The sequence below is a fragment of the Hoplias malabaricus genome, chromosome Y, assembly GCF_029633855.1.
Source record: "Hoplias malabaricus isolate fHopMal1 chromosome Y, fHopMal1.hap1, whole genome shotgun sequence".
Lineage (NCBI taxonomy): Eukaryota > Metazoa > Chordata > Actinopteri > Characiformes > Erythrinidae > Hoplias > Hoplias malabaricus.
Genome location: NC_089820.1, coordinates 40,849,402 through 40,876,187, shown reverse-complemented (window position 1 = coordinate 40,876,187; position 26,786 = coordinate 40,849,402). Strand labels below are relative to the sequence as shown.

The 26,786-nt window shown below is 37.6% G+C and overlaps 1 protein-coding gene across 1 annotated transcript in view; it reads right to left on the bottom strand.

Moving 5' to 3' along the window:
- Nucleotides 1-3,076: 3,076 nt before the first annotated feature.
- The window catches only part of LOC136678936 (leucine-rich repeat protein SHOC-2), a 34,873-nt gene continuing 11,163 nt past the window's right edge, over nt 3,077-26,786 (bottom strand). The window contains exons 2-9 of the mRNA XM_066657134.1: nt 15,055-16,119; nt 14,650-14,787; nt 12,374-12,504; nt 9,726-9,914; nt 5,901-6,023; nt 4,828-4,965; nt 4,196-4,313; nt 3,077-3,733 (exon numbers count right to left, since the gene is read on the bottom strand). Of these exons, the coding sequence (XP_066513231.1) occupies nt 3,525-3,733; nt 4,196-4,313; nt 4,828-4,965; nt 5,901-6,023; nt 9,726-9,914; nt 12,374-12,504; nt 14,650-14,787; nt 15,055-15,751 (1,743 nt within the window). The 5' untranslated portion in view covers nt 15,752-16,119 and the 3' untranslated portion in view covers nt 3,077-3,524. The remainder of the gene's footprint in view (nt 3,734-4,195; nt 4,314-4,827; nt 4,966-5,900; nt 6,024-9,725; nt 9,915-12,373; nt 12,505-14,649; nt 14,788-15,054; nt 16,120-26,786) is intronic.

Genomic DNA, 26,786 nt, shown 5'->3' with positions numbered 1-26,786 from the left:
GTTTAGAAATAAAGAATCAGGATGCGAGAGAGAGATAGAAGCCAAACATAAAATACAATTTTAACATGTTTAGGATACTTTTAAATAAAATAAAAAGGTCTCAAATAAGAGTGAAAATGAGCTGACGAGCCATGTGTTTACTGCTTTATTTTTCTGATAAACGCGCTGTATTGATCACTGATTAACTAGTCCCACCAGAAATGGCACATTAAATGGAGAAAAAAAATAAAGAGAGGAAAGTGAGAAGAGAGAAAGAAAGGATGAGTGGAGCAGGACACGGTGGTGCTGCTGTGCTCCTAATGCACGTTTCACCTGGAGAACTCGTCAAAGGCATTTATTTTCACATAACAATAATAATCATCATCATCATAATAATAATAATTCCATTTTGTTAACAGCTAACTCGTAATTACACAAAAGGGAAAGGAAAAAAGTCAAATGTACATTTTTTCAGGTGTTTTTTTCTTCTAAGCTTTTATACAAAACCAGGAATGCGATGCCTGTGGCGATTCGGTGAGCGAGAACAGAAAAAAGCCCTTTTTACAATGGTTTTCTTTGTGTTGTCTTGTTGGTGCTGTTGTCTTTGTTTCTCTTCAGTTTGTGCTGAGTTTTTTTTTTTGTTTTCTTTTTTTTATCTGAATTTTGTTTTTCACACCAGGTTACTTTTTGCGCAGTTTTTTTTAAGTAGCTCTCCGTCCCAAATACATCATATTACAGCTGCGTCGTATGTTTATATTTTTTAATGCATTCTCTTTCAAATATGTCCAACAACCCTGCAAAAGGTCGTGCTTGTTTCCCACCGAGAAAAAAACGCTGCTGAAGGAGACCTCTTTGAAAAACAGCAAAGAAAAAGGGAGAAAGGAAATAAACAGAAAAGAAGGGTTATATATATATATATATATATATATATATATATATATATATATATATATATATATATATATGGGTTGATAATCGGGACTTTTTCATGTACAGTCACTTCTTGATATATTAGTAAATGACAATTCCATTGTTTAAAAAGAAAACAAAAAACTTAACATTCATAAAAAGCACAATTTTCCAACATCTCTGCTCAAATGGAAACCAATTCATTCAGCTTGGTTTTGATGTGAAATATCAGTCCCAGTTGTGAGTTGGTGACTGGAACCAGACATCCAAAAAGTTTAATGCTTCTAGAAGTTATTACAAAAAAGTGGAGTGGTATGCAGAATGTTACATAGCACAATAGCCTCCAAAGAGAACATTTCATACTACTTTCATGTTCCAACTCACTCATTCATGTTTAGCAGGGGGTAGATTCTCCACAAGGAGGCACACACAAGTAGGTTTAGCGCTTCGTAACTGTGGCAGGTCACAATGTTATTGTTGTACACACAGAAATGCCTGGTTCCACTTACCAACTTCATAAATAAATCTTATTTAAAGTTTCTCTACAATTGTTTCACACCAAAAACACTCTGATCTCAGCCAGTGCAGAAAGTCTGAGAAATGGGTGAAATTCCCCTTTAATTTCAACACTTTGCAGAAACAAAGTAATAGTAATATTAGAAATATGGGTGTTTTCTTTCTTTCGTTTTTCAAAAGATGTACACAAACACACCAACAGACTAATCGGACATACAGCTTAAAATCAAATTATTTAATAAAGAATTGATAGCATAAAAGCCTCCGAAAAAAAATAGATTCAGCTCTTAACTTTTTTTCCCCCAAATCTGCTGAGGCAAATTGTATTCATTCAACATAGAAACCATACATGACTGATCAAATAAAGCATAAAATACTTCACTATAGGATTAAAAATGCCCCCATCCAAACACTTAAATCGGAACGCAACCCTTTTTCAAAAGATGTTTAGGAGGATGCCAAATATAGTTAACAAAGTGCATAAAAAACCTTTAATAAAAAAAAAAAAAAAAAAGAAAAGAAAAAAAAAGATCTTTTGAACACCAGTGTGAGAACCAGAAATATCCAAAAACGCAAGGTAAAAAAAAAATAAATAAAAAACTTAGTAATGATAGAATGTGAGTGGTGCTCTTTGACATCTCTCACTGCAAATATGGTCTATGTTCCCATAGGTGCACTTGAGTTCTATCTAGTGCACTTCTGAGAGGCCCTAGAAATTTTGACTCTGATGATAAAACACATTAGCATACTAGCATATAAAACAGGTGTTAAAATAGAACACCACCCCATTAACATAGTATGCATAGAATTTATAGTACACTATATATCCAAATGTGGCTCAAATGGTTAAAAAAAAACTGACAAGGGAAATATAATTGAATACCTCTGGCCTAATAATTCTCAAAATAGTAGAAAATTTTGCTGCAGCTAAGGAGGACAAACTACCAATTAATACCTTTCATTTTAGTAGAAATGATGGATTAGCAGATTCAAACAAAGTTTGGGAAATATAATGTATACAGTACTATGCACTCTATATGTACTATATGTTAGAAACACAGCCTACAACACTGGCGATATGGCGAAAATAAACAAACAGTGAAATTAAATTCAAGCCTGTGATTTCAAATATGTAATAGAAATTTTTAAATAGTTTCAATCCAAAGCTTCATGCCTTGTAAAAACTGATGCTATGGTGTCAAATTCAGTACTGATTTATTGTCTTCATTTTTGTACATTTCTAGACTTAAAAGCCATGATACTACTATGCAGGTATAGCAGTCACCAAGTTTGTTCAATCAAATAGTGGATGGGATTTAATATAAAAAAAGTAACTAAAAGAATAATTACAAAAAAAAATTTATATAAAGAAATTCTAAATTATACTTTTCTGTAAAATCATTGTTTTTGTATGAAACACTTAAAGAACAATTACTATCACCAGCAAATCATGCTGGATAGGCACAATTTCAATGTGTGTGTGTGTGTGTGAGAAAAAAAAAAAAAAAAAATATATATATATATATATATATATATATATATAATAAATGGTTTTCTTGAAAACTTGTTCTCAGGTAGCCAACAGATACATCCTCTGTACAAAGAAAAAAAACCATTCAGAATGGAATGGTCTTTAAAAAGGAGAGAACAAAAAAAAAAGGAAAAACAAAAACTACAAATAGGGAATATCAAGAGAACACAATTTCATTATAAAAAAGTAGATTATGGCAGCAGCAGCAAAAAAATGAAATGAACTGATTTTTTTATGTTTTTGCATACAACCAAAATGTTTATCGCACAAAACTCTGTTTTACGTTGGCAATGTGGTATTAAACGCTCAAATAGAGAGACTGCTTCAACATCCGAGTTTGGCAACAGAAGTCTAGGTAATCATTCCTCTTCTTGGTTTTCTTAAATCATGATTGGGCGTAGAGGTTCCTAACTGGTTATGATTTTATCTATTGGCAATGATCAGTATCCGGCTTCGAATTAATCTGCCTTCTTGTCTCTCTTCGACATGTACTTATAATCTGAAGGTGTAATATTTTCATGTTTTCTTTGTTGTTGTTCTCGCGTTTTAAATGCGTGTGTGTGTTTTTAAAGTGCTTCTCCCTGCAGCACTAGACCATGGCACGGTATGGTCCCTGCATCTTGAGGAACTGGATGATGAAGGAAGGACCCCCAGCAACGATCTGAGGCGGCAGGTGGCTGAGGGGGCAGTTCTCAATGCTCATAATTGATAGCTTGCTGCACAGCGCCAGCTCAAACGGCAGGCTATGGAGGTTGGGGTTGTCATTCAGGTAAAGCTCCTCTAGGTTCTCCAGTGTGCCTGCATAGAAAAATATTTAATTTCAAAAATAAGTAACTGCAAATGGATCCAAATTTAATGTGAATTTTAGCCTTTTCTTAAGTAAATGTAAGTTTACAAGGAACTTAAAAATAATTGGGCTGCCAAAGTAGGTAGGGTGGTGTGTAATTATTATGTCCAAACTTTAGCATTAAAAGTACATTTAAAAAGTGTATAAACTTTGTAATGAACAAAAATAACATTAGTATAAACCTATAAAAATATATAGAAAAATGCACAACAATATAAATTAAAACCTATCCTTTAAAAACACGGGGTTCGTTATCCAAACTTTTTAAAACCTTCCACTTCACCAAGACACATGCTTACCTTATTAACTGCCCCCGGGTTTATGCTACTAAGAGTGAAATTATACTTGTTTTGTCACTCAGACCTAACAAAACCCCTTGATTGCTGGGGAACTTTGCATTTGTGTGTACTCACCAATCTCCTCAGGTAGGTGCTGCAGGAGGTTCTCTCCCAGCCCCAAGTGAGTCAGATTGGTCAAGTGACCAATCCCCCTTGGTAATGTGGTCAACTGGTTATTGGTCAACACAAGTTTCTGAAAAGGAAAAAAAATCAACATTCATTCAGAAGCACAGAATATATGAATAGCCTTGGAGACAATACACAGGTCAGTGGGTTTAATGGGAGTGTTATCTGTGGGCTAGCTTTAAGTCTGAGCCCAAAAATTAGCCTCAACAACCCCTTTGTTTTGACTTCTTATGCACTGTGTGGGCATTTTGTTTTTGTTTGGTGTGTGAGTATTAGGAGTATTACTGCATTGAATAGTATAACTTGGATGATCACACCACTACTCTAAACAGGTGTTAGGTTTCCTGCTCATGTACCAACACAACACCACACTATACGCTTAAGAGTCCTAACATAGTATTTACCTACCACTGTGAAAAAAGAATAAAAGGTTCTTTCTATACTATTAATGTATTTTTCCCAATTTTTTTGCCCTGCACACTCAGGTTCAACTGCCACTTCATTAGTCAATGCACTTTGAATATCCCCACCATATAGACTAAATATTATTAATGAATAAGTTATGAATAAATGGTTGTTACTTGTAGGTCTTTAAGGTATGCAATCTCATTCGGAAGGGACTCCAACTTGTTCTCCTCCAAGTCAAGCTCACGTAGTTTACGCAAGTTACCAATTCCATGAGGTAACTTCTTTAGAAGGTTATTAGACAATATGAGAACCTGTTTAGGTGTAAACCAAACACAGAAGTTAATAGAGCATGGAGAAGGAGCCAAGCTAATATCTCATTAACGACAGGTCATGTATACAAATATTAAATAAGTGATCCGTCATTTTCTTTCACATTCTATGGCAGGTTATTAAACGTTTGAATTTTGAATCACAATAATTGAATTTTTGAAATACTTTTTGAAAGCTGTTCTATACCAGTTAGTGTAACTAAACACCATAATGTCTGAGAAATATATGTACACCACATTATTTTCACTTTATTCACATTGTTTTTTTTAACTTTAATATAAAAAAAAATAAAAAAGGTTATTTTCCAATTGACTTTTGGAACAATTATTTGTTACTTGATTTGTTACTTAATTATTTGTTACAATTGTTAATTGACAATTATTTTTAACATTTTTAATGTAATTTGATTTTTCTTAGCTATACACTGTTGCTAGGGACCCATTACTATCACTTAAAAATACTTCTTTCCCTGATTTATAGACAGATGAAAGAAATTCACGATGTCCATAAAACAGTTGGTTCAGCCTATTTTTCAAATTTCACTCAGTAGAGTCCCTCTTGCTTACACCATTATGCCTTTTATACACAGGACTGCCATCTCCCTTTGGGGGAGGTCTCTGGTAGCTTAAGTTAAAAAAAAAAAAGCTTGAAAAGATTTAAAATAAAAATAAAAATAAAAAATGGTGGCATTTAAAACTTTAACGCATTGATGTGTTAATTGTGACAACCCTTACAAATATTAATCAATTTCATGAATATTATTTAATATTTCTTGGTGGCAAAAGTGAGTCTTCTCTTTAAGAAGAAGATTCAATGCCAGCATAATACATCAAGACAACATCATTCATTCCCAAACCAAAAAGCAGGTCTATCACCATGAATTTAGCAGTGTCAGAAAACCAGAAGTGCACCATACCTCAAGGGAGGCAAGGCCGCAGATATCCTCTGGGATCTTGGTCAGCTGGTTGGTAGCCAGATTCAGCTCCACCATGCTGGTCCACGTGCCGAAGTCCAGTGGCAGTGACGTCAGCTGGTTATCCTTAAAGTGACAGAGAACATAAAAATGTTAATTTAAAGGCAAAGTTCACAATAATGATAAAAATAAAATGTAATATAATGTTACATTGGGTAAAAAGAAAAAAGAAAACACTCCAGTATGCTAGGCTTTCTCTCTCTCTGCTCACAGAAGAGAAAAGGCATCTGGAATTTTTTAGACAAATGAGAGAAGGATATTGCTCCATGGATGTGTAATATTGACTTTTTTATTTTAGCTGTTTCAGATTACTTAAGGGGGAAATGTCTCCAAACTCAAGAGAACATAAACAAAACAGGAGAGAACAGGGTTTCCCAATTCTAGATGTCCCCTTTAAGTGTGCTGTGCAGTAAGACTTTGTGGAAATTTAAGTTAGACTTGTAGTATAAAGAATAATGAAAATCCCATCTCACATGTTATCGCTACAGTGCTAAAATATGCCACATTGGTATTGTGTAATTTCATGGGTGTCCGCATTTCTAGAACTAAAAAATACACATGTGGACCTATCATAGAATGACTGCATAAACTGTACTGTAAATAGGAGCTAATTGCACACCAGCCCACTAGGACATAATGTTAATTAGTTTTCTTGATTTTTTTCTAAATACTTAACTAGATAATACAGATTATTTTTGCATACATTAAAAATATACATTTTAATATGAGGCACTAACATTTTCCTGGTGTGTTTTGTCCTTTCCTGACTGCTAAAAAACTTCACTATAACATGTAATGCATATTACGTACATACACAATAGTCATGTTATTTTTGGCCACAGACTCTTCTCACATTAAGGGACTAATTAACATGGCCATTAGGTGGCACTGCGTGTAAGAGTTTCCTCCGATACAAAGCATTTTACCTAGAACCACTAACAGTCTCGCATTCGATGATTCTTCTTAAAACTAAGAAAGCCAAGAAAAATGGAGAATATGTCAAAATCTTTATCCCCAAGGTGTGATTTATCATACATCCAAGATTATTTTTTTCAGTACAATAAACAAATTCTACTTTGAATCACACATTATACATTCTGCTGCAGCATCACCATTTGTGTAGGCAACACAGTCAACACTGCCTAAAAATAAAGGCTAACTTGGCTTTGACCCAAGTTGGTTCAGTACGAACTGACAGCATCATGCTATTGTCAGTACAACCATGAGCCAGGCTCAATTCTCCTACCCTTAGCCTGCTGGAGGGTGATAAGAGTTACAGTAACCAATATCTAACAAGAACTTGGTAAATAGCACGAGTATTATTTAAGTTGCAAACATGTCCTGGTGATGGGGTTAAATGAGGGAACACATGCCGACATGGGGAAAACACACTAAACTCCTCACAGTCAGTCACCCGGACCGGGGCTTGAACCCACAACAACAGGACTCTATAGCTGTGACAGTGACACTGCCTTTTGTGCTGCTCCAAAATTACTAGCAATCATTATCTGACTTTCACTGAATGGTAAAATGTTTATTATCCTTCTTATTATCCGTCCATATTTCTCTTTGGACAGCAACAATATAAACAAGGGCTGGCAACATGTATATCACAGTATAGTTCTTAATTTCAATCTATATGATATAATTCCAATATCAATATCACCAATATTGGGGGGGGGGCACAACAGAAAAACTGCCAAGAACTAAATGACATCATATTCATTCATTATATGTAACCGCTTATCCGGTGCAGGGTCGTGGTGTGTCCAGAGCCTACCTGGAATCATTGGGGGCAAGGCAGGGATACACCTTGGGGGGGTGGGGGGAGGCACCAGTCCTTCACAGGGCAACACACACATTCACTCACATCTACAGCCACTTTTGAGTCACCAATCCACCTACCAACGTGTGCTTTTGGACTGTGGGAGGAAACTGGACCACAGGGAGGAAACCCACAACGACACATGGAGAACACACCAAACTTCTCAGACAGTCACCTGGAGTGGGACTTGAACCCACAACCCCCAGGTCCCTGGAGCTCTGTGACTGTGACACTACCTGCTTCACCACCATGCTGCCCACATGGCATCACAATCAAACATAAACCTCTTAGATTAATAAATATTAATACATTTAAACTATCTTAAAAATTGTGTGCAATGAACTGACGGCAGTGACATGTAAAATACATCAGTCAGTGACAGATGCTGTGAATAAGGTATACTTAAATACTGAAAATGTGTTTGAAAATCATATTGTTATTGAAGCTTTTTATATTACAATATATATTGATACTGCAATATTGTCCAGTCCTAATATAAATTACTGTCAATATACTGTATTAAAAATACACTGAGAAACTCATAATACAACACATTTAAAACTTTTCCTGTATTACACTGACTGAAGCATGACTTATATTTGCTTTTATTCATACCAACACTGAAAAGAGTACCTTGTCATTGGACAAGATGCTCAACATTCAGTGACTATTAAGAGGGGTTGTTGGCTCCTGTAATATCATAAATTTAAAATGTGCATACAGTCAAGTCATCCAAGAGGAAAATTCAAGGTTGTCCAGTGGGTTACCAGACAGGTCCAGTCTACAAGGTTAGATAGAGAAAAAGATAAGAGACAGACTTGCTGCAATTAACCTCTAAAATCTTCAAAACATTTGGCTGTTGGTTTTGGTCAGGTTTCATTTTAAATGTTCATGTTTATTGGGCTTGGTCAGCTCCCAACCTCATATTTGTGTGCCATATAGTCCATCTTTTTCCTAAACTTTATTCTGACTTGTATTTATATCTATTTCAGTTTTTCTTTATGTTAAATATTTTATTAATCTGGCAGACTGGAGTCATGTTTTCAGATAACCCATGTGATGAGTTAGTAAATTACAGATACCATTCAATTAAAACTTATTAAATGTCAGCCTACTTGCTCTAACTATAAAGTACAGCCCAACAAATGGCTTCATGTTGCATTTTTTACTTAAGACTAAATTCATTCATTCATTGTCTGCAGCCACTTATCCAGTTCAGGGTTGCGGTGGGTCCAGAGGCTACCCGGAATATCTGGGCGCAAGGCGGAATCACACTCTGGAGGTGTTGCCAGTCCTTTACAGGGTGACACATTCGCTCACACCTATGGGCACTTTTGTGTCACCAATCCATCTGCCAATGTGTTTTTTGACTGTGGGAGGAAACCCACACAGACACGGGGAGAACACACCAAATTCCTCACAGACAGTCACCCGGAGCGGGACTAGAACCTCCAGGTCCCTGGAGCTGTGTGACTGCTGCACTACCTGCTGCGCCACCATGAATTTTGCACAATGCAATGCTAGATTAAACTAAATCTTGAATATGCATTAATTGCCTTGTGAACATCTCTGATTGGAATAAAATATATAGCTGTATTCACACTGTGATCAAAACTTTACTGAAATTCTAACACACAAACTCTGGCTGGAGGTGAATTTCCCCACCCACCTTCCTCACCTTTTTTTGAGCTCACTGAGGGACATTCCTGTGTTGTACGCTTGTTAATAAAACCCGTTATACACCACACATCCTGTCGTGATTTTAGTATTGCTCAGAAATCCTTATGTTTTAAGGAGGTAGTGAAGACAAAAGCAGGGACATTCCGGCTCATGAAGGCAGACTTTTACAGCTAGCAACTTACTATGAAAGACAGAGCCGGAATTTGTAGGCCATGAAAATCTGGGTTTAAACACCTAATCTCCCCCACCCACATTCTCCCCACCTTCATGTTGAGCTTGCTGAGGACCTTTGCACGGGAGAAGATGCCAAAGGGGATCTTGTTAATCCGGTTGTGCTCCATGTTTAGTGAGTAGATGGTGGAGAACTGTGAAGGGCCGCCTACTGGGTACGACTGGAAACAGTTCCGTGCCAACGTTAGACTGGTCAGATTCACCAGGCTCGACAGGAGACCCTGACCACAGGAACAAAATGTCAAGCAATGATCACAACCAAACATCAAAACAGCTAAGCAAACTTAACTTACAGTATATGGCTAAACATCAGTTTTTTCACAGTTTCTTGTGAAATAATTTCAGCATTACTAAGGACTTACAGCAGTAAAAGCTCATGCACAGCTCATCCAGAGTGACACATTTAATTTCTTACAGCATGTATTTTATTTAAAATTATAAAAATTATTTTATTATAAAATTATCTTTCTCTCAAGAACAAATAATCCCTACTGATCACATGTCCTTATCCAGTTTCTCATCCATATAATAGTATTTTCTTTTTTCACAAGATGAAAAAACAAGTTGTGTACTGTGATTAGTAGGGATGCACCGATACCACATTTTCCTGTTCCGATAGCGATATTTCAAGTATCTGCCGATACCGAGCATGGATATCGACACCAACTCTATCCATTTTAACTGCTAGAAAGATGCCTATAAATCTAGATATTTATATTGCTATACTTACAGATTTTATTTTGTTAAAGCAGTGTTCTGTACCGCTAATAAGATATAATAAGCTGGAATGAAGAACCTTTACTTCTTTATTAACTGCACATTAAATAACATAAGTTTCAGAGCCGTGAGGAGAGGGGAGGGAAAAAAAATAAAATAAATAAATAAATCAATATTTCCACAATGCAGTAATAGGAAGACATAGTCTAGACCAGGGGTGGGCAATCTTATCCGCAAAGGGCCGGTGTGGCTGCTGGATTTAAGTCCATTCAGGCTCAAGCACACCTGATTTCACTCCTTTAATTAGTTGGCTTGAGTTAAACAAATGATCATGTGACCTCCTGGTTGGTTGGAACAAAAACCAGCAGCCACACCGGCCCTTTGCGGATAAGATTGCCCACCCCTGGTCTAGACTGATTGAACAGCTTTTTACACTGATATTTGTCATGACCGTGAAATGCACTTTCTTTCGCAGCATATGAAATGTTTTTTTCAACCCGAATTTGGATGTAGCCAAGTAGTGTAAACTCTCCAACTCTAGGATGAACAAGTCCCTTCAACAGCCAATGAGAACAGAGAACAGAAAGTAAACACGGGCATGCAGTGGAGCTCTACAGTGGGGGACGGATTAAACGTTAAAACTATACACTTAGCCCTGGATGCATATGTCCCCAAATAATGAGTATTAACTGTAGAAGAACATAGTGCCTCAAACAACACTCCGTTACAGCCTTTATTCCAACTGAATTCAAAATTTATTTTCCACCTTAAATGACAAAACAGTGGCGCTAACGCTGCTTCTGAACCATTTAAGGTGGAACTATGTGCTATTCTGCTAATTTCCAGCTTCCGCTGCAGTGTGTAGAGACCACGCTGACTATTTTTTTCCATCCACGAACCAAAGACATTTATACATGTTTTTTTCTTTGTGGATCTACACAACTAGCAGCACAAACAACACAGCAAGTTGTACGTCCGTATTTATCTGTTTCTAAAGAAAAGCCAGTTGCATGTTTAGTTGATTAGTGTGGGGTTGTGTAGTGTGTTATCCCCAGTCGTGTAGTGTGAAATATCCATTCTGCTTATAATCTGCTTATAATCTATAAACTTTACATTTGAGCTGCATCTAGCACCGTGGGTGTGTCCTGAAAAGTACCCTGTGCACATGTAGGGGAATAGTGAGTAGTGGGCCATTTCCAACACACCTATACTATTGGTGCTCTCTGTAACATATATTGATACTGTTTTTAAGTGCCAGTATCAGGGCCAATACCGATATGGTATTGGTATCGGTGAAACACTAGTGATTATATTACACTGTAGCATAATGACACTAAACTGGTGATACTTTAAATTTCTATCAGTAGTTTGATCAGAGGACAATGGATCCCCTTTGTGAGTCTTGGTTCCTCCCAAGGTTTCTTCCTCCAGCCTCAAGGAAGTTATACCTTGCCACTGTCACCAGGTTGCTAGCATTGTTCTTCAGATGATCTGTTCTGATACCAATTATGTAAAGCTGCTTTGTGATGTCAGTTGTAAAAAGCGCTATATAAATACATTATTGATTTGATGACTTTGAAAGCCATGTTGTGTGACGGTATTAAGAGTATTTGAAAGTTGGAATTCCATGATGTGTTGTAAAGGATTGGGCCCCAAAGACAGTTTTAGACTTGTTTACCTGTTTAACTTAATTTAAAACCATATATCAATATCAGCATATAAGCAAGTATACTTAGGAAGTGTGTGTGATGATGAAGTGTGTGATGATTTAACTATGCTGTTTGCATGATGCATCATCTTATTTAAAAAAATGTACATAAAATAAGTCTATACACATAGCAGTGGAAAGTTAATAAGTAAATATGCAAAACTAGAAGGACAGTGTTTACTCCTGCCAAATTTTCAAGGTTTATTTAAACTCCTTTTTTACAGTGAGAAGAAAGGCATGGACCCTTGTTCTTACCTCAGGTAGCACAGAGATGTTGTTGTTTTCTAGGTTTAGCTCTTCTAGCTCCCGGCACTTTGCTAACGATCTGGGGATTGCTGACAGCCTGTTGTACCGCAGACCCAGGCGGTTTATACTTGAAAGATTGCCTGCAACAACAATAAAAAAATAAAGTGTTAAACAGCTCTGGCTTTGTGTAGCTGGCTTTGCAGACTCGAGCTGAAGCACTGTCTTAGACCACCAGGTGCTAATAATATTCATAATTTCAGGACTAAATGTACATTTGGTTGAATTGTGTTATTGCAGTTGAAATGAGAGCTTCAGCAAAAGTATATATTGCAGAAGACCATTCAAGACATTTTGGTATTTGTAATGAGAATGTTTGGTGTCAACTGTGAGAAATTGGAGGCTAAATGTGGGTGAGCCACTTACTAGTTTTTAGGATCATGTCAAATCTGTTTAGGGACACTTTGGGATGTTAATTATTATGTGCAATAACATGTAATGTCTGCAAAATACATTATGTAAGAATTAAATAAATGTTAGATTAAGGTAAAGGTGGTGGGACACAAAAAAAAGTGTCAAAGTGTGAAGTGTGCTGCCAAAAAAGTGGTTACTTCAAAGTCGTGGTTGTTGAATCACCATGCTAATGAATTTTGAAGAGCCAAATGTCACATTCTAAACCACCTAATGCTATGTATGAACAAACACTTACACCCAGTCCACTATAAAAATGTACACTATATTGTCAAAAGTATTCACTTACCCATACAAATCATTGAATTCAGGTGTTCCAATCACTTTCATGGCCACAGGTGTATAAAACCTAGCACCTAGCACTTTTTATTTGTGAAAGAATAGGTCCTTCTCAGTAGCTTAGTGATTTCCAGCATTATCATGGTACCATGATAGGATGCCACCTGTACACATTCTTCAGTCAATCGCTACAGACCACCAAACTTCATGTGACCTTCAGATTAGCTCAGGAACAGTGCATCCAAGCCTTACATCATCAAGTGCAACACAAAGCACCAGATGTAGTTTTTTTCAGTGCGAACCATGACGTCGTCTGTGGGCGTGTCGAGGTTCAGTAACTCAAGAAAGAGCTTGATGCCTCAAATCAGAGTTACCTAGCTGCACGGGGTCATTTTAAACGTTTCATATAAATAAATTATAGGAACTAAAACAGGAACAAGCTCCGTTTCTGGGACTGTGTTTGGCGCAACACCATATGCGTTGGTATATTTCTCCACTGTTCACAATTTTTGACCACACTCTTTCACTCTTTACAAACTGAGGGGATTCCCTCAGTTCAGTATAACTATACTGGATACTTATGAAATATATTTTCAGCAGCTGGCAACTGCTTAATGGTGGCAAAGACAAAATGAAATTTTTATAATAAATAAAACGAAATCTTATCATACCAGATGACTTGGCTGACTTTAACACTGTACAGTTTTTGCTTTGTCTCTCTATCTACTATTTCTTTTGTGTATAACTGCAATGTCAGAAAAATAAATGTTCAGCCATTACACTATACTTGTGTTTGTGTGTGCAACTTTGATGCTTCCACCAATACATGTCCTTAATTAGTCACTACTATATACAACTAAATAAAACTACAAAAGCTGCCGATGGCACATAAGAACAAAAAGTACAAAAAAACTAAACTGAGAAATCATGTAACAAAAAAAAAGTCAAAATTGGGATGGTGTTTTTTTTTTTGTGATGACACACAAAACATTTCAGGACAGTTATGGGATGGTTGTGAGAAAGTTATTCTGGAGCCCTGGTATTGAATATAATTCTGACAAAATAAAATGGCGAGTGCACCTTAAAGACATGTTTAAAAATATTATTACTTTTCAAAAATATGCAATACTAGCTAGTATGCTTTAAAAAACTTAACAAATTACAGATGAAATTCAAGTCACGCCAAATGTCAGAGTACATCCAAAACTTAAGGCATCCTAATGCAGCATAGAGAGATAAAATAAATATGGCAGGTGACAAAGCATAGACTGTTCACACTGATACACTGTACATACCCACTTAAACAAGTTAGGGGTCACAACTAAATTCTCAAAATATTTCACTGGCTTAGTTTGACAAGGTTATTCATTTTAGTCCAATAAATCATCATTTGGTTTAAAAAAGACCTTTGTGTCCTTAGTGAATTATATTCCTGACACCTTAACTGCAGTAAGAACATGAGTGATGTGGGAATGAGATACATTCCATAAAACAACAATTTGTATCAATTAAAGTAACAATTTAAGATAATAAAATACCTATAGTCTCAGGTAGGTCTAGAAGCTCGTTGTGCTGTAAGTCCAAGTTGGTAATTTGTGTGCAGTTGCCGATCTCTTTAGGGAGGTGTTCCAGCTGATTGTGGGCCACATCCAGTGTGATCAGGTTACACAGTTCCCCTGCATAGTAAATATATAGAGATATCACACAGACACTAGTTTCTTCTCTTTAAACAGTATACACAAAAACTACTTGCATGCTAGTGTAGAGGACATTATTCAGACTGTTAAACATCTTAAGTGAGTGAGTGAGTTAAAAGCTATGCCTGTAAGCTATACCACACATGGAAATATGATTTTAGTTCAATAAATAAATAAATAAATAAATAAATAAACAGGTACATTGAAAGGGGTCATCAATCGACCTTCTGGAACAATTATAATTACCGATCTCAGCAGGCAGCTGCTTGATCTTGTTCTCACGAATGCTAAGCATGGTGAGCTTGGCCAGGTTGCGGATATCCTTCTCGACCGCGGTGATGCGGTTAAAGCGCAGGTAGAGGGTGGTGAGCGATGTGACACGGTACACCACGGCTGGTATCTCCCGCAACTTGTTGTGCCGCAGATCCAGCATGCGTAGCTTCTTCAGGTTGTCGAGCGAGTCAGGCAGGCTGGTAAGTGAGTTCTCGCTCAAAGCTAGTGTCACCAGACCTGAGAGGCAGCCCACCTCAGCTGGCAGGCTCTGCAGCTTGTTGCTGTAAAGGTAGAGCTCAGTCAGCTGTGTCAGCTCCTTGATGGAGGACGGCAGCAGGTGGATAGATCGCTTGGACAGATCCAGGCGCGTTGAGTTCTCATCCCGGCACTTTCCAAGCTCCTTGATAACTTCAGCGTTGCTGGATTTCTTGCGGATGCCCTGAGCCGGGTTGGGCCTTTTTATCGTGTTATCCACAGAGAAGGCCACGGCGGGTGGAGCTCCACTCGCATCTTTTTTCCCGTCTTTGGCATCTTTCCCTTTGGTTTTGGACTCCTTGCCCTCTTTGCCCAGACTCCCGGGCACCTTCGGCTCTTTCTCCCGCTCCTTACCAGATGGAGCTTTGGCCTCCTTCTCCTTGCAGTCTTTGTCTTTGCCTAAAGCACTGCTCATGGTGAAAGCACTTTGGCCTGACGAAGCATGGGACCCTAAGCCTCTCTGCCCTCTCTTTCTCTCCCAGTCCCTCTCTCAATTGCTTTAAAAGTAAAGATCAAAAATTGGCAGACAGGCTGCTATTCTCCAATGCTTCCATACATATCTTACACTGTGTATATGTCCGTGTGTCCGTTTGTTCTCTGAGAGCGCCCAGGGGTACTGTTGCTGTTAAAACTACATGAAGTTTAAGAGAGGAGCTTGACTGAGCCACAATTCAAAAAAGGAGCCCAGCAGCATCATGCTTGGCTGAACTGCAGTGCATCCGTGGCTGGGTCCGAACAGGGTCAGACAGAGAGGTCGCCAGAGGTTGCATCTTTTAGGTTTGGCTGTAGATAAAAGAAAACTGTAATTAATAAACAGCAGCACCATTGCAGATGACAATAATTAGATGTTGTCTATTTATTCAAAATGAATATTAAATGGTTAAATGGTTACTAAAGCAATGTTTTAGGACAAAGACTAGTGCCCTGGAGAAGCCAAATGTGAGAAATAATACCAAAGTTGGATTCAATAAGAAACACATTTTTAATACTGCTGATCCCAGAAGTGACACAGTTCACTACTTGCTTCTGTTAAGCTCCATGTTCTGGCAAACATACACATTTAGAATTGTGATTGATCAGAGCGCTACAGCACACATTAACAAACAGTGGTAGTAGAGCAAAAGGCCATTACAGAAGACATCTGGAAAAATTCCAGAAAGTGATAATAAACCTATCCTTAAATAACTTTCATAAATGCATGACAACAAAAAAATATTTATATAAATCTAAACTTTAGTCACTATTTCTATTTACATGATAACAAGGCAAGGGCTTGTGTTGTTGGATTATGTCAATTTCCTCTTAACTGCTCAGCTGTGAACTAAAAATGACTGGCAAACCTCAGCACATAGAGTAGTCTTTAAATTATTTCAAAGTTTTGGAGAGGCACTATTCAGCCAACAGCAAATAAATAGAGCATTTTGTCTTGTTTGCCCCAGTTAAAAATACACCAAGGTCATTATTTACCTGGTTTCTAGAGATCTCTGAAACCACATCAGTACAACAAAAGCAAATTATGACACACATAATGCTTAGAGACTTTCATTTGGAAAAGTCCAATGTGTGTCTACGTTTGTGAGTCAATGTGTGTGTGTGTGAGAGAGAGAGAGAGAGAGAGAGAGAGAGAGAGAGAGAGAGATGGTGTGGTGCCTATGTGTCTGTGTATATAACAGGGTGTCACTTTGGCCGTGTTTGTATAGCTATGAATTTATGAGCATGTGCTCATAACTATGTATGTCTGTAAGTGTGCTGATATAAAGCAGTTTCAATTCTGGGTGTGCAAGCATGAGAGAGTTTTCTCATATGTCACAATCATTTTAGCTGACAAGAATTTTGTTTTTAAAAGCCTTCTAGTTATGATAGTTGCACTTTTATAGTGCTGTTCTAGAAACCCAAAGTGCTTTACAATTTATGGGACTTTAAGGAGTCGCCTTAACAACCAAATATATGTACCACAAATACACCAATAAATAATGCAACAGCAGCCAATCCACACCAGTATGCTCACGTGCTTTGGTGAGGCAGAGGCTATGGTGGCAGATTATGCCAGGACATTGGGGTAACACTCCAATTCTTTCTGAAGAAATGCCCATGGATCTTGTACAGTCTCAGAGTCAGGATTTTGGTTTAAATTTCATCCTAGCACTACTGTCACTACACTCGTGCATTAGGATCCATACAGACCACATGGACAGCGCCCCCTGTTGATCCCACCAACAACTCATCCAGTCACCCTAATGTTACTTTGCATCTTCCCACTAATGGCGCTTTTTAGCAGCTTTCACGTTTTTTTTTAAATCGGACTCACAACGGCAGCTTGTAACTTTACCTTGTGGTATTCTGAAGAGGTTTAAATGCTTCTTGGGCCAATGGCAGACGAAAATTTTCCGTGAAAGCTGAACGTGCAACAAGTTAACCTGATCTATGAGAACTGGGGCACGGAGCCGTGTTTAGTCCAAAAACTAAAACATCATGCAAATTAGGGGTGGGCAATATGGCCCTAAAATAATATCACAATATTTCAGGGTATTTTGATGATAACTATATTCATGACGATATGAAAAAATGCTGTCTCTCTAAACGACACTCTTCTTTTGTGATTTGCACCATACCCATTGCTGTGCCTAAATGACTCATGTAATGAATGTATGCCGTTTTTAAAAATGTTTTATTTTGTGATATTATTGCACACAATAAAGTATGGCATAGCCCTAACTTGAATCCACAATGAGTAAACAACGCCTAACTACCGCTGCCTTTGTTGTGGTTTTCAAAGCCAGAGATTCCTGTTAGAGACGGGGTTTTGCGATGTCAGTGCGATGCCCTGCCAGTGGCCAAGCTTTAAGTGTGCCGACTCGACTCATGTCGAGCCGGACGCATGCAGTGGAAAGCACCATAAGTAATTTTTTTTTTTTTTTTAGGGACACACCAATTTTTAATTTTCTGGGATGATACCAATAATTAGCACCTTGGAGTAGCAGATACCAATATTAATAAAGAATTGTAGTGGATATGATGAATGTGTATTAATTTCTAATAAGAAATTTTGACTTTCTGAAGATGTGATTTTAAATACCCAAGCTTTTGCTAGTTTTCAGAGACATCTCTAACCAAGATCGTAAGGTGAGATAAACCTCCAGAGCAGGCCCGTAAAACCCCCTCCAAAGACCCTTTTTTATGACTTAAGGACCCCCAGGGTCAAGGCTAAAAGAGTAAAATGACCTGAGTTTTGGAAATGACTCTGCAGGCATCAGATTCATGGCTTTCTTAAACAGTCTTGGACCTTTAAAGCGTGGTCCAGATAGAAACTACAGATTAAGAAGAGCTATAGTTTAACGCTAGCAAAATTTCAACGCCACACCCAGAGCATGAAGGCAACCTTAGACCTCTGACCCTCCAAACGACGACAACGCCACGAAGAGGACTGCTGCACGCACCCTCAGAATGACCTTCTGAGATGTGGAAACCTGCACAGGAGAGACCTGCATGGACGTGCCTCTCTCTCTCTCTCACAAGGCAGCAGATCAGCGACGACGAAGAATCCCCACAGAGACCTTCAGAACACCACCAGCTCCGACGGCTGCGTCTGAAAGCCTCGGGAGAAAATGAACGCCCGTGGTTGCAACCTACAAGGCCCGCGTCTGCAATTCTCCAGGAAGTCGTGCCGGAAGGCACCGTCAGCGCCATGCTCCCCGTTCATCTCCGGATACGTAAGGTCACATGGTTTCATGTCTCTCATGGCTCATGGGTTGGTACTGAAAGTTTGCTGGGATAAACAATAGCCTTTCTTAGAACTTTAGAGCAATAATTATCATAGAGAAATTCCCTCACATATTAATCTCCCTGTTCCCTCATATATCCATAATCCATTTTATTATATGAATGTCTAATCAATATTCATTATTTGATATTATTATTAATAAACCAGTTGTGTGATAAAACCAATCCTTGGTTATTTGTTTGTGTGTGCACCTTTCTTGTATGGAATTTTAACTTCTAGTTCAGATTCCATTTCAGAGTCAAGAACCCACGGCGGGTCAATGAGCATAATTCATTAATAATAGTTAATTCTAGCTACTTTTGCTGTATAATATGTGAAGATGACCTATTTGTCTAAGTTAAAATTAAGACAGGTAAGGACACTACATATTAGTTAATGGCTCCCAAACATGGAGCTTAGCAAAATGAATTAAATAATTAATTATTAATTAAATAATAATGAATTATCATTGACTCCGCTATGTAGTGCAAATGCCACAGCAATGTGTGCATACTACTTCCACTACAGAATAATTGTATATTTTTGTAATTAAAGCAAATTCACTTTGGATTAAAGCAACTAGGCACGGTGGCGCAGCAGGTAGTGTCGCAGTCACACAGCTCCAGGGACCTGGAGGTTGTGGGTTCAATTCCCGCTCCGGGTGACTGTCTGTGAGGAGTTGGTGTGTTCTCCCCGTGTCCGTGTGGGTTTCCTCCCACAGTCCAAAAACACACGTTGGTAGGTGGATTGCCGACTCAAAAGCGTCCGTGTGTGTGAATGTGTTGCCCTGTGAAGGACTGGCGCACCCTCCAGGGTGTATTCCCGCCTTGTACCCAATGATTCCAGGTAGGCTCTGGACCCACCGCGCCCCTGAACTGGACAAGCGGTTACAGATAATGAACGAATTAATTAAAGCAAATAAAAATATTTTTTATTATGGGTTGTCATAGGACATGCCTTTTCTTCATTATTTTTACATTTCTGTACTATCTAATGTTATCTTTTACGTTTTTACTTATTTTTTAATTTTATCTAATATTATCTTTTACATTTATATTTTTATCAAAGATTTGCTGCTAGTTCCGCATGAATGGTTTCTAGAGGGGTCCTAATTAGTGCAGCACCGGGTTCTTCCTCCCAAACTCAACGCTAAACTTACTTGTTTCTCTCTACCCGAATGTGCGCAAGAGCAAGTGAAAGTGCTTGTGAGACCCAGTGGAATGCTCATGACAGGGATCGAGCCAAAGTGCTAGCGAGACTAAGTGGAATCTGCACAAGAGCTTGTGAGCCAAAGTGCTCGCATGACCGTTTTAACACCGTATAGCTTTCATCTGACAATCTTTAATTCAAAACTGGATATCTACAAAAGAGATTTGACTAGCAACAATTCTATTTTGACTAGTTCGAATGACAATTTAATATATCTGCATTTACAATCTGACTTGTAAAAAGAGTAATAAAAGACATCTACAGTATTATTTTGTCAAAATGTCTTCTAATGACGTCAGCAAATTCATCAATTCTGATGAGTTATAAACCCTGAATTACTATTGAAGATATCTCAAATTCAACTAGTCAAAAATACATTTTCAGATATCTAAATTTTAGTCGTTGTCTGCATTAGTCCTGTATGCTGCCATGGTTGCCAGGTGTGTTTTGACCAATTTTGGGCTTACTTTTCTGTAAAGTCACTTAAAAATTTTAGATGGAGGTTGCGTTTTCCTTCCTACCCTTCCCCAAATACATCAAAACTAATCATAATAACAACAACCGATGCTCCATCAATGAGAATTGTTCATATGTTTTATTCATTTACTGGGGAAAATACAATGTAGTGATATAGACTGGAAGAAAAAAAAAAACCCAAAAGTGGTTATTTTTGGGCAAACCCAAGACTTTACTGAAAAGTCACCTATAAAATGCAGTCCTGGCAACTTTTACATGTTGAGAAAATATGCTATGTACATCAGCTACATTGTGACTATTCATAATTATCATTTAATATATCAGAAAAACAAAAGGCAAATTAGTTCAAGATATCTAATTTATTTGATGTATTATGACTAGTTAAAAATACAGTTTAGGATATCTCTAACTTCGTTTTCACTAGTCATTACTTTCATTCAAGATATCTAGAATTTATTTTCAGCTATCTACAATTTAGTCAATTTGACATCATTTACACTAATTAAATCATAATGAAATATCTCAAATTGTTATTTCGCCTAGTCAAAATATAATTAGAGATTTCTTACGTTAGAACTGTGCCTAGTTATAAATAAATTGCAGATATCTGTAATGTAAATCCAGTCACACGATTTAATGTTAAAACGGCTTTCCATAGCAGATTCATCTATGCTGTTTATTCAACAGTGAAGCCCAGTGGCTTCCAAATGAAATACATCCAATGGTGGTCTATCGAGCACTTTAGCTCATTCGCTCTCGCACAGTTTCAATCTCTCGCGTCTTTGCACAACTTTTGTCATAAACGGCACTTCATAAAATCCATACACATGACAATCATTAGTTGTGTATTTACAGGTGTCTGCATAAAAAACACAAAACGGCACCAATTTAATCAGTTGTAATACCAACTTAAATTCCAATATTGGACCAAAACCAATAACAAAAAAAAATAAATAAATAAAAAAAATCCACATATCTGCAATTATGATCATACACAAGATAATATGTAAAATATCCTATGCCAATCCATTAGAGCTTCACACAGGGCCCACCACACTCTCTTCCTGCCTGCAGCCACCGAAATTCCTGTTGAATCCAACACCTCAACACTAAGGTTGCTGTGGGCATTTATGATCCAATCAGCAACCAGCTATCCCTAACAACTACGGTCACTCATTGAGCCCAGCGCACGAGTATCCAACCCAGCCACTGTATCATTAGCTCTTCACAGGGGTCATCAGGCAGGCACCTCCTCTCGTTGGCGTTTTGCTGAATTAAACCCAAACAACTCCAGATGGCTCAACAGTGGAGTCTGGCATCCCAGACCCACCCCCCTCCAAGCCAGCTTTACAGTCCTACCTTACCCTTTACCATCAACAACCGTAAATCCACACTGGCCTCCCTGGTGACTAAGGCTGTATCTAGCCCCATTAATGCATGCCCACTGCCACCAATTCCATGTGAACTTTACATGCTACATCACCAACAATCCCAATAGCACCTCTACAGTGCATTTCCCCAAGTAATCTGTGCTCTCCTTATCCACAGCCACTGACTACACCTTTCAGCTGTTCCTGATAAGTCCTTCACAGCTGCCCTTAATTTCCAGCCCCTGATGCCAAACTGCAAATATATGGGATGCCTATTTATTGTGCATCACTAATGTCTACACACACACACACCTCTATAAATTTGAATATAATCAACAATTTTAATTATTTCAGTAATTAAATTCAAAATGTGAAACTCATTTTATAGACTAATTACAGAGTGATCTATTTCAAGCGGTTATTTCTTTTAATGTTGATGATTGTCTTACAGCCAATAAAAACCCAAAAGTCATTATCTCAGAAAATTAGAATAGAAGGTCGATACTTTTTCTTTTAAATACAGAAATGTATGTACAGTATATGCACTCATGACTTAGTCTGGGAACCTTTTGCATGAATTACTGCATCAATGTGACGTGACATGGAGGTGATCAGCCTGTGGCACTGCTGAGGTGATATAGAAGCCCAGTAGTTGCCTTCAGCTCGTCTGCATTGTTAGGTCTGGTGTCTCTCATCTTCCTCTTGACAGTACCCCATATATTCTCTATGGCGTTTAGGTCAGGTGAATTTGCTGACCAACCAAGCACAGTGATACTGTGGTTATTAAACCAGGTATTGGTGTTTTGGCAGTGTGGACCGGTGCCATGTCCTGCTGGAAAATAAGATCCACATCTCCATAAATCTCGTCAGTGAAGGGAAGCATGAAGTGCTCTAAAATTTCCTGGTAGATGGCTGTGCTGACTTTGGACTTGATGTGACACAGTGGACCAACACCAGAAGATGACATGGCTCCCCAAACCATCATTAATTGTGGGAACTTCACACTAGACCTCAAGTAGCTTGGATTGTGTGCCTCTTCAAAAATTTACTTTGATCTGAAAACAAGACTTTGGAACACTGAGCAACAGCCCGGTTCTTTTTCTCCTTGGCTCAGGTAAGACAGTTCTGGCTTTGTCTCTGTGTCATGAGTGGTGGAATGCAACAGTTGTAGCCCATGTCCTTAATGCAACAGTTGTAGCCCATGTCCTTAACACGTCTGTGTGTCGGTGCCCTTGAAGTACCAACTCCAGCAGCAATCCACTCCTTGTGAATCTCCCCCAAATTTTTGAATTAGGGCTGCAACAACTAATCGATTAAATCGATTAAAATCGATTGTTAAAATAGTTGGCAACTAATTTAATAATCGATTAGTTGGGTCCAAGTTATTATACACATAGGTACAATTGCTACACATGACAAACTCTGGAAGAAGGGTTTAAAAAATGCCGGAGGCGGTCACAGCAGAGGATAATGTTAGCACAAGCTGAGAGAAAAATGTACGACCCAAGTCATCAAAAATATGGGAACACTTTACATTAACGCCTTCAAGGAACAGCGTTAGGTGCAAAATGTGCACAGCTGATCTCGCATGGCACAGCAGCACACCATCACTGCATGAGCACCTGAAAATGAAGCCTGTTGGAGTTATGTGTGAAAGAGATTAAGTATAGTAAGTTCATTCTACTTTTTCTCGCACTAAAACGTAACTAGAGCCTGCTAGAGTAGTTAAACAACATTTTTCTTAGTACACTGATATTACACTCGCGTTTAGCGAACAAGCCTTAGCATCCCCCCAAGTTTTCTCTTCCACCTTAAATGTGTCAGCTCGACCAGCAGTTCCAAAACAAGCTGTAGTTTTAGTCAAACTAACATTAGCGACGTTAGTTTTTCTCTCACTCAATGTCACTAGAGCCTGCTAGAGTAGTTAAACAAGATGTCTCATTTTTAGTAAATTTATATCACTCTTGTATTTAGCGAGTTTTCTGTTCCAACTTAATTGTGGCGGCAGTTACATTCAGAGTTGAAAAAAAAATCCAAACATTTTTTAAAATAATATATTTAAAGCCTTTTTCAAGGTCATTTCTGACTGGCATTGCGTGTTAGTGTTTGAGTATCACAGCCAAGTGTGTATTACATTATAAGTGTATATTACATTACATACACTGTGTTAAATATTGATAAATATAAACTTAATGTAATGGTTGGGTTAATTCTTCATGTAAACACTAATTTTTAATAATGGTAGGTTGTGTGTTCCTTATAAAATTACAACATTAGTCTCTAAAATCTTAAATATCTTAACCATATCTGATCATATGTGTTAGATGAATTTCCCTTTTATGCTCAGCACATGGCAGCATCACCCAATGTCCATTTATGTAATTTCAATTTGCCTGCATTGTTGTCTGCATTTTAGATCAGTAGTTATTAACTTAAAAAAGGTGTATGTTCATATCTACACTTTCTTTCTCACCTCAGATAAAAACAGCCCAGCATTGCTGACTATGTTTTAAAGAAGATCTGCACACTACAGCAAGCAGCTGTTCTCACTGATGGTATCCTGAATATGCTAGTAACAGACAGGAAACCAAATTTGGCTTGTCTTCCTTTTTATCCGATTAATAATCGATTAATCGAAAAAATAATCGACAGATTAATCGATTATCAAAATAATCATTAGTTGCAGCCCTATTTTGAATGTCTTTTTCTTGACAATCCTTTCAAGGCTGTGGTTATCCCCATTCCTTGTTCACCTTTTTCTACCACACTTTTTCCTTCCACTCAACTTTCCATTAATATGTTTGGATACAGAAGGATGGTGTCAGTGACTGCCTTCTGGGCATCTGTCAAATCAGCAGTCCTTCCCCTGAAAGTGTAGCCTACCGAACCAGACTAAGGGACCATTTTAAAGGCTTAGGAAACCTTTACATGTATTTTGTGTTGATTATTTTAATTTTCTGAGATAATGACGTTTGGGTTTTCATTGGCTGTACGCCATAATCTTCAACATTAAAATAAATAAATGCTGCTATTTTATTCATTATTAATACTGATGTTGACCCAAATATTTAGTGCCTCAAATGTCACCCATGTAAAAACACTACACACCGCTGCTCTGTAAGGACTTTTTATCATCAATATCAAACATTAAACCAGCATCAAAAACAATCCCATTTACAAATGTGTTGGGAACTTTTGAAAACTTTTATAAAAACAAGTATCTTTGATTTGTTCATTCTGTTTCATTTTTAATTAAAATATATATATATAATTTATAAATAATATAACAAAAATACAAGGAATATATTTCCAATATTTTCACTGGCCAACTTGAACATATTTGGTAAATATAAATAAAATTAGAACTCTTTTATATTTGATTTAACAAAATGTCCATACCTTTGAGGAAATGAGTTTTGTAAATAAACAAACATCCCCACTTTCCGTTTAGTTACATGAACAGACAATATTCTCATTTCATTTATCACTTATGCTACATGTATACTGTATTTCCCTTCTGAAATTCACTTACATTGGAAAAATCTAAATTATCTTTAAATATTATTATATTTTGCCACCTCACACCACCTAGCCAATGTTTCACATTTGCCTTTTAATACAGCGTGAGTCAAAAGTGGCAGGACACTTTTATTTCAGAAACAAGAGGGAAAATGACATATCTGATTACCCAAGAAAGTAATGTTTGAGCAATCCTATGTACGGAACATGGCCACCTTCTTGAAAGCCTTCATATTGGATCAGGGGCAGGTTTTCCCAATGGTAGTCGTTTAGAATACTAAATAATCCATACCCTAATATATGTTCTGAACACATGTAGTTCTAGAATTTTGTTCACAAAATTTTAAGTCCTACGTGCCTTTGTGTTTGTGTCCTGTTTATTAAGGGGCGTATGCAGTTTTGTCTGTGGGTGCGCATAGTTGGCCGGAGCCTAGATCAGAGCTTCAGAAAGGTTAATGCTGCTGAGAATAATCTTTAGGAGCAGTCTTCAAAGCTGAGACTCCCTGCAGGTCACGAGACCTTTATAACTAAAAGGATTCATTGCCTTTCAAATAAAGCAATAACTGCATGAGTAAGACCACTGGGTGGATGGGTATTGTGACCCAAATAAAGCACCAAAATATATGATGAAATCATCACATTAACTAGCTTTGTGGGCAATGCAAAAAAAATGCAGTGCAAATACCAAAGACTACATTCCAGGGAAAAAAACCCAAGCTATGTACAAGTTCTTTGTTTTCAGGTGATATTTCAGAGACTAATTATAATTTAATCCTTTTGCATTAGTAAGGGGTGAGGGAAAAATAATACAAATAAATGTATATAAATAATAAAAAAGAAGGAGGTGGCAGGAGTTTCACAACAACTTGAGAGAGGAGAAAAATCCACTACCACTTCAGATCTGAACAAACCCAAAGCTGTGTATCCATCCCTCCACTGCAAGAAGAATAACTAATCATTATGAGTCTGAAAGAATGTGGAACTGTCAAGAAGCCCTTACTTAAAGGATATTGATGCAAAAGTAGAAAATCGAAGACAGAATCTGCTAGTGCTTTCAGATCAATGAATTTGGTGCCAGCACAGAGCTAGGACCTCAACATCAGTGCTTAACAGTT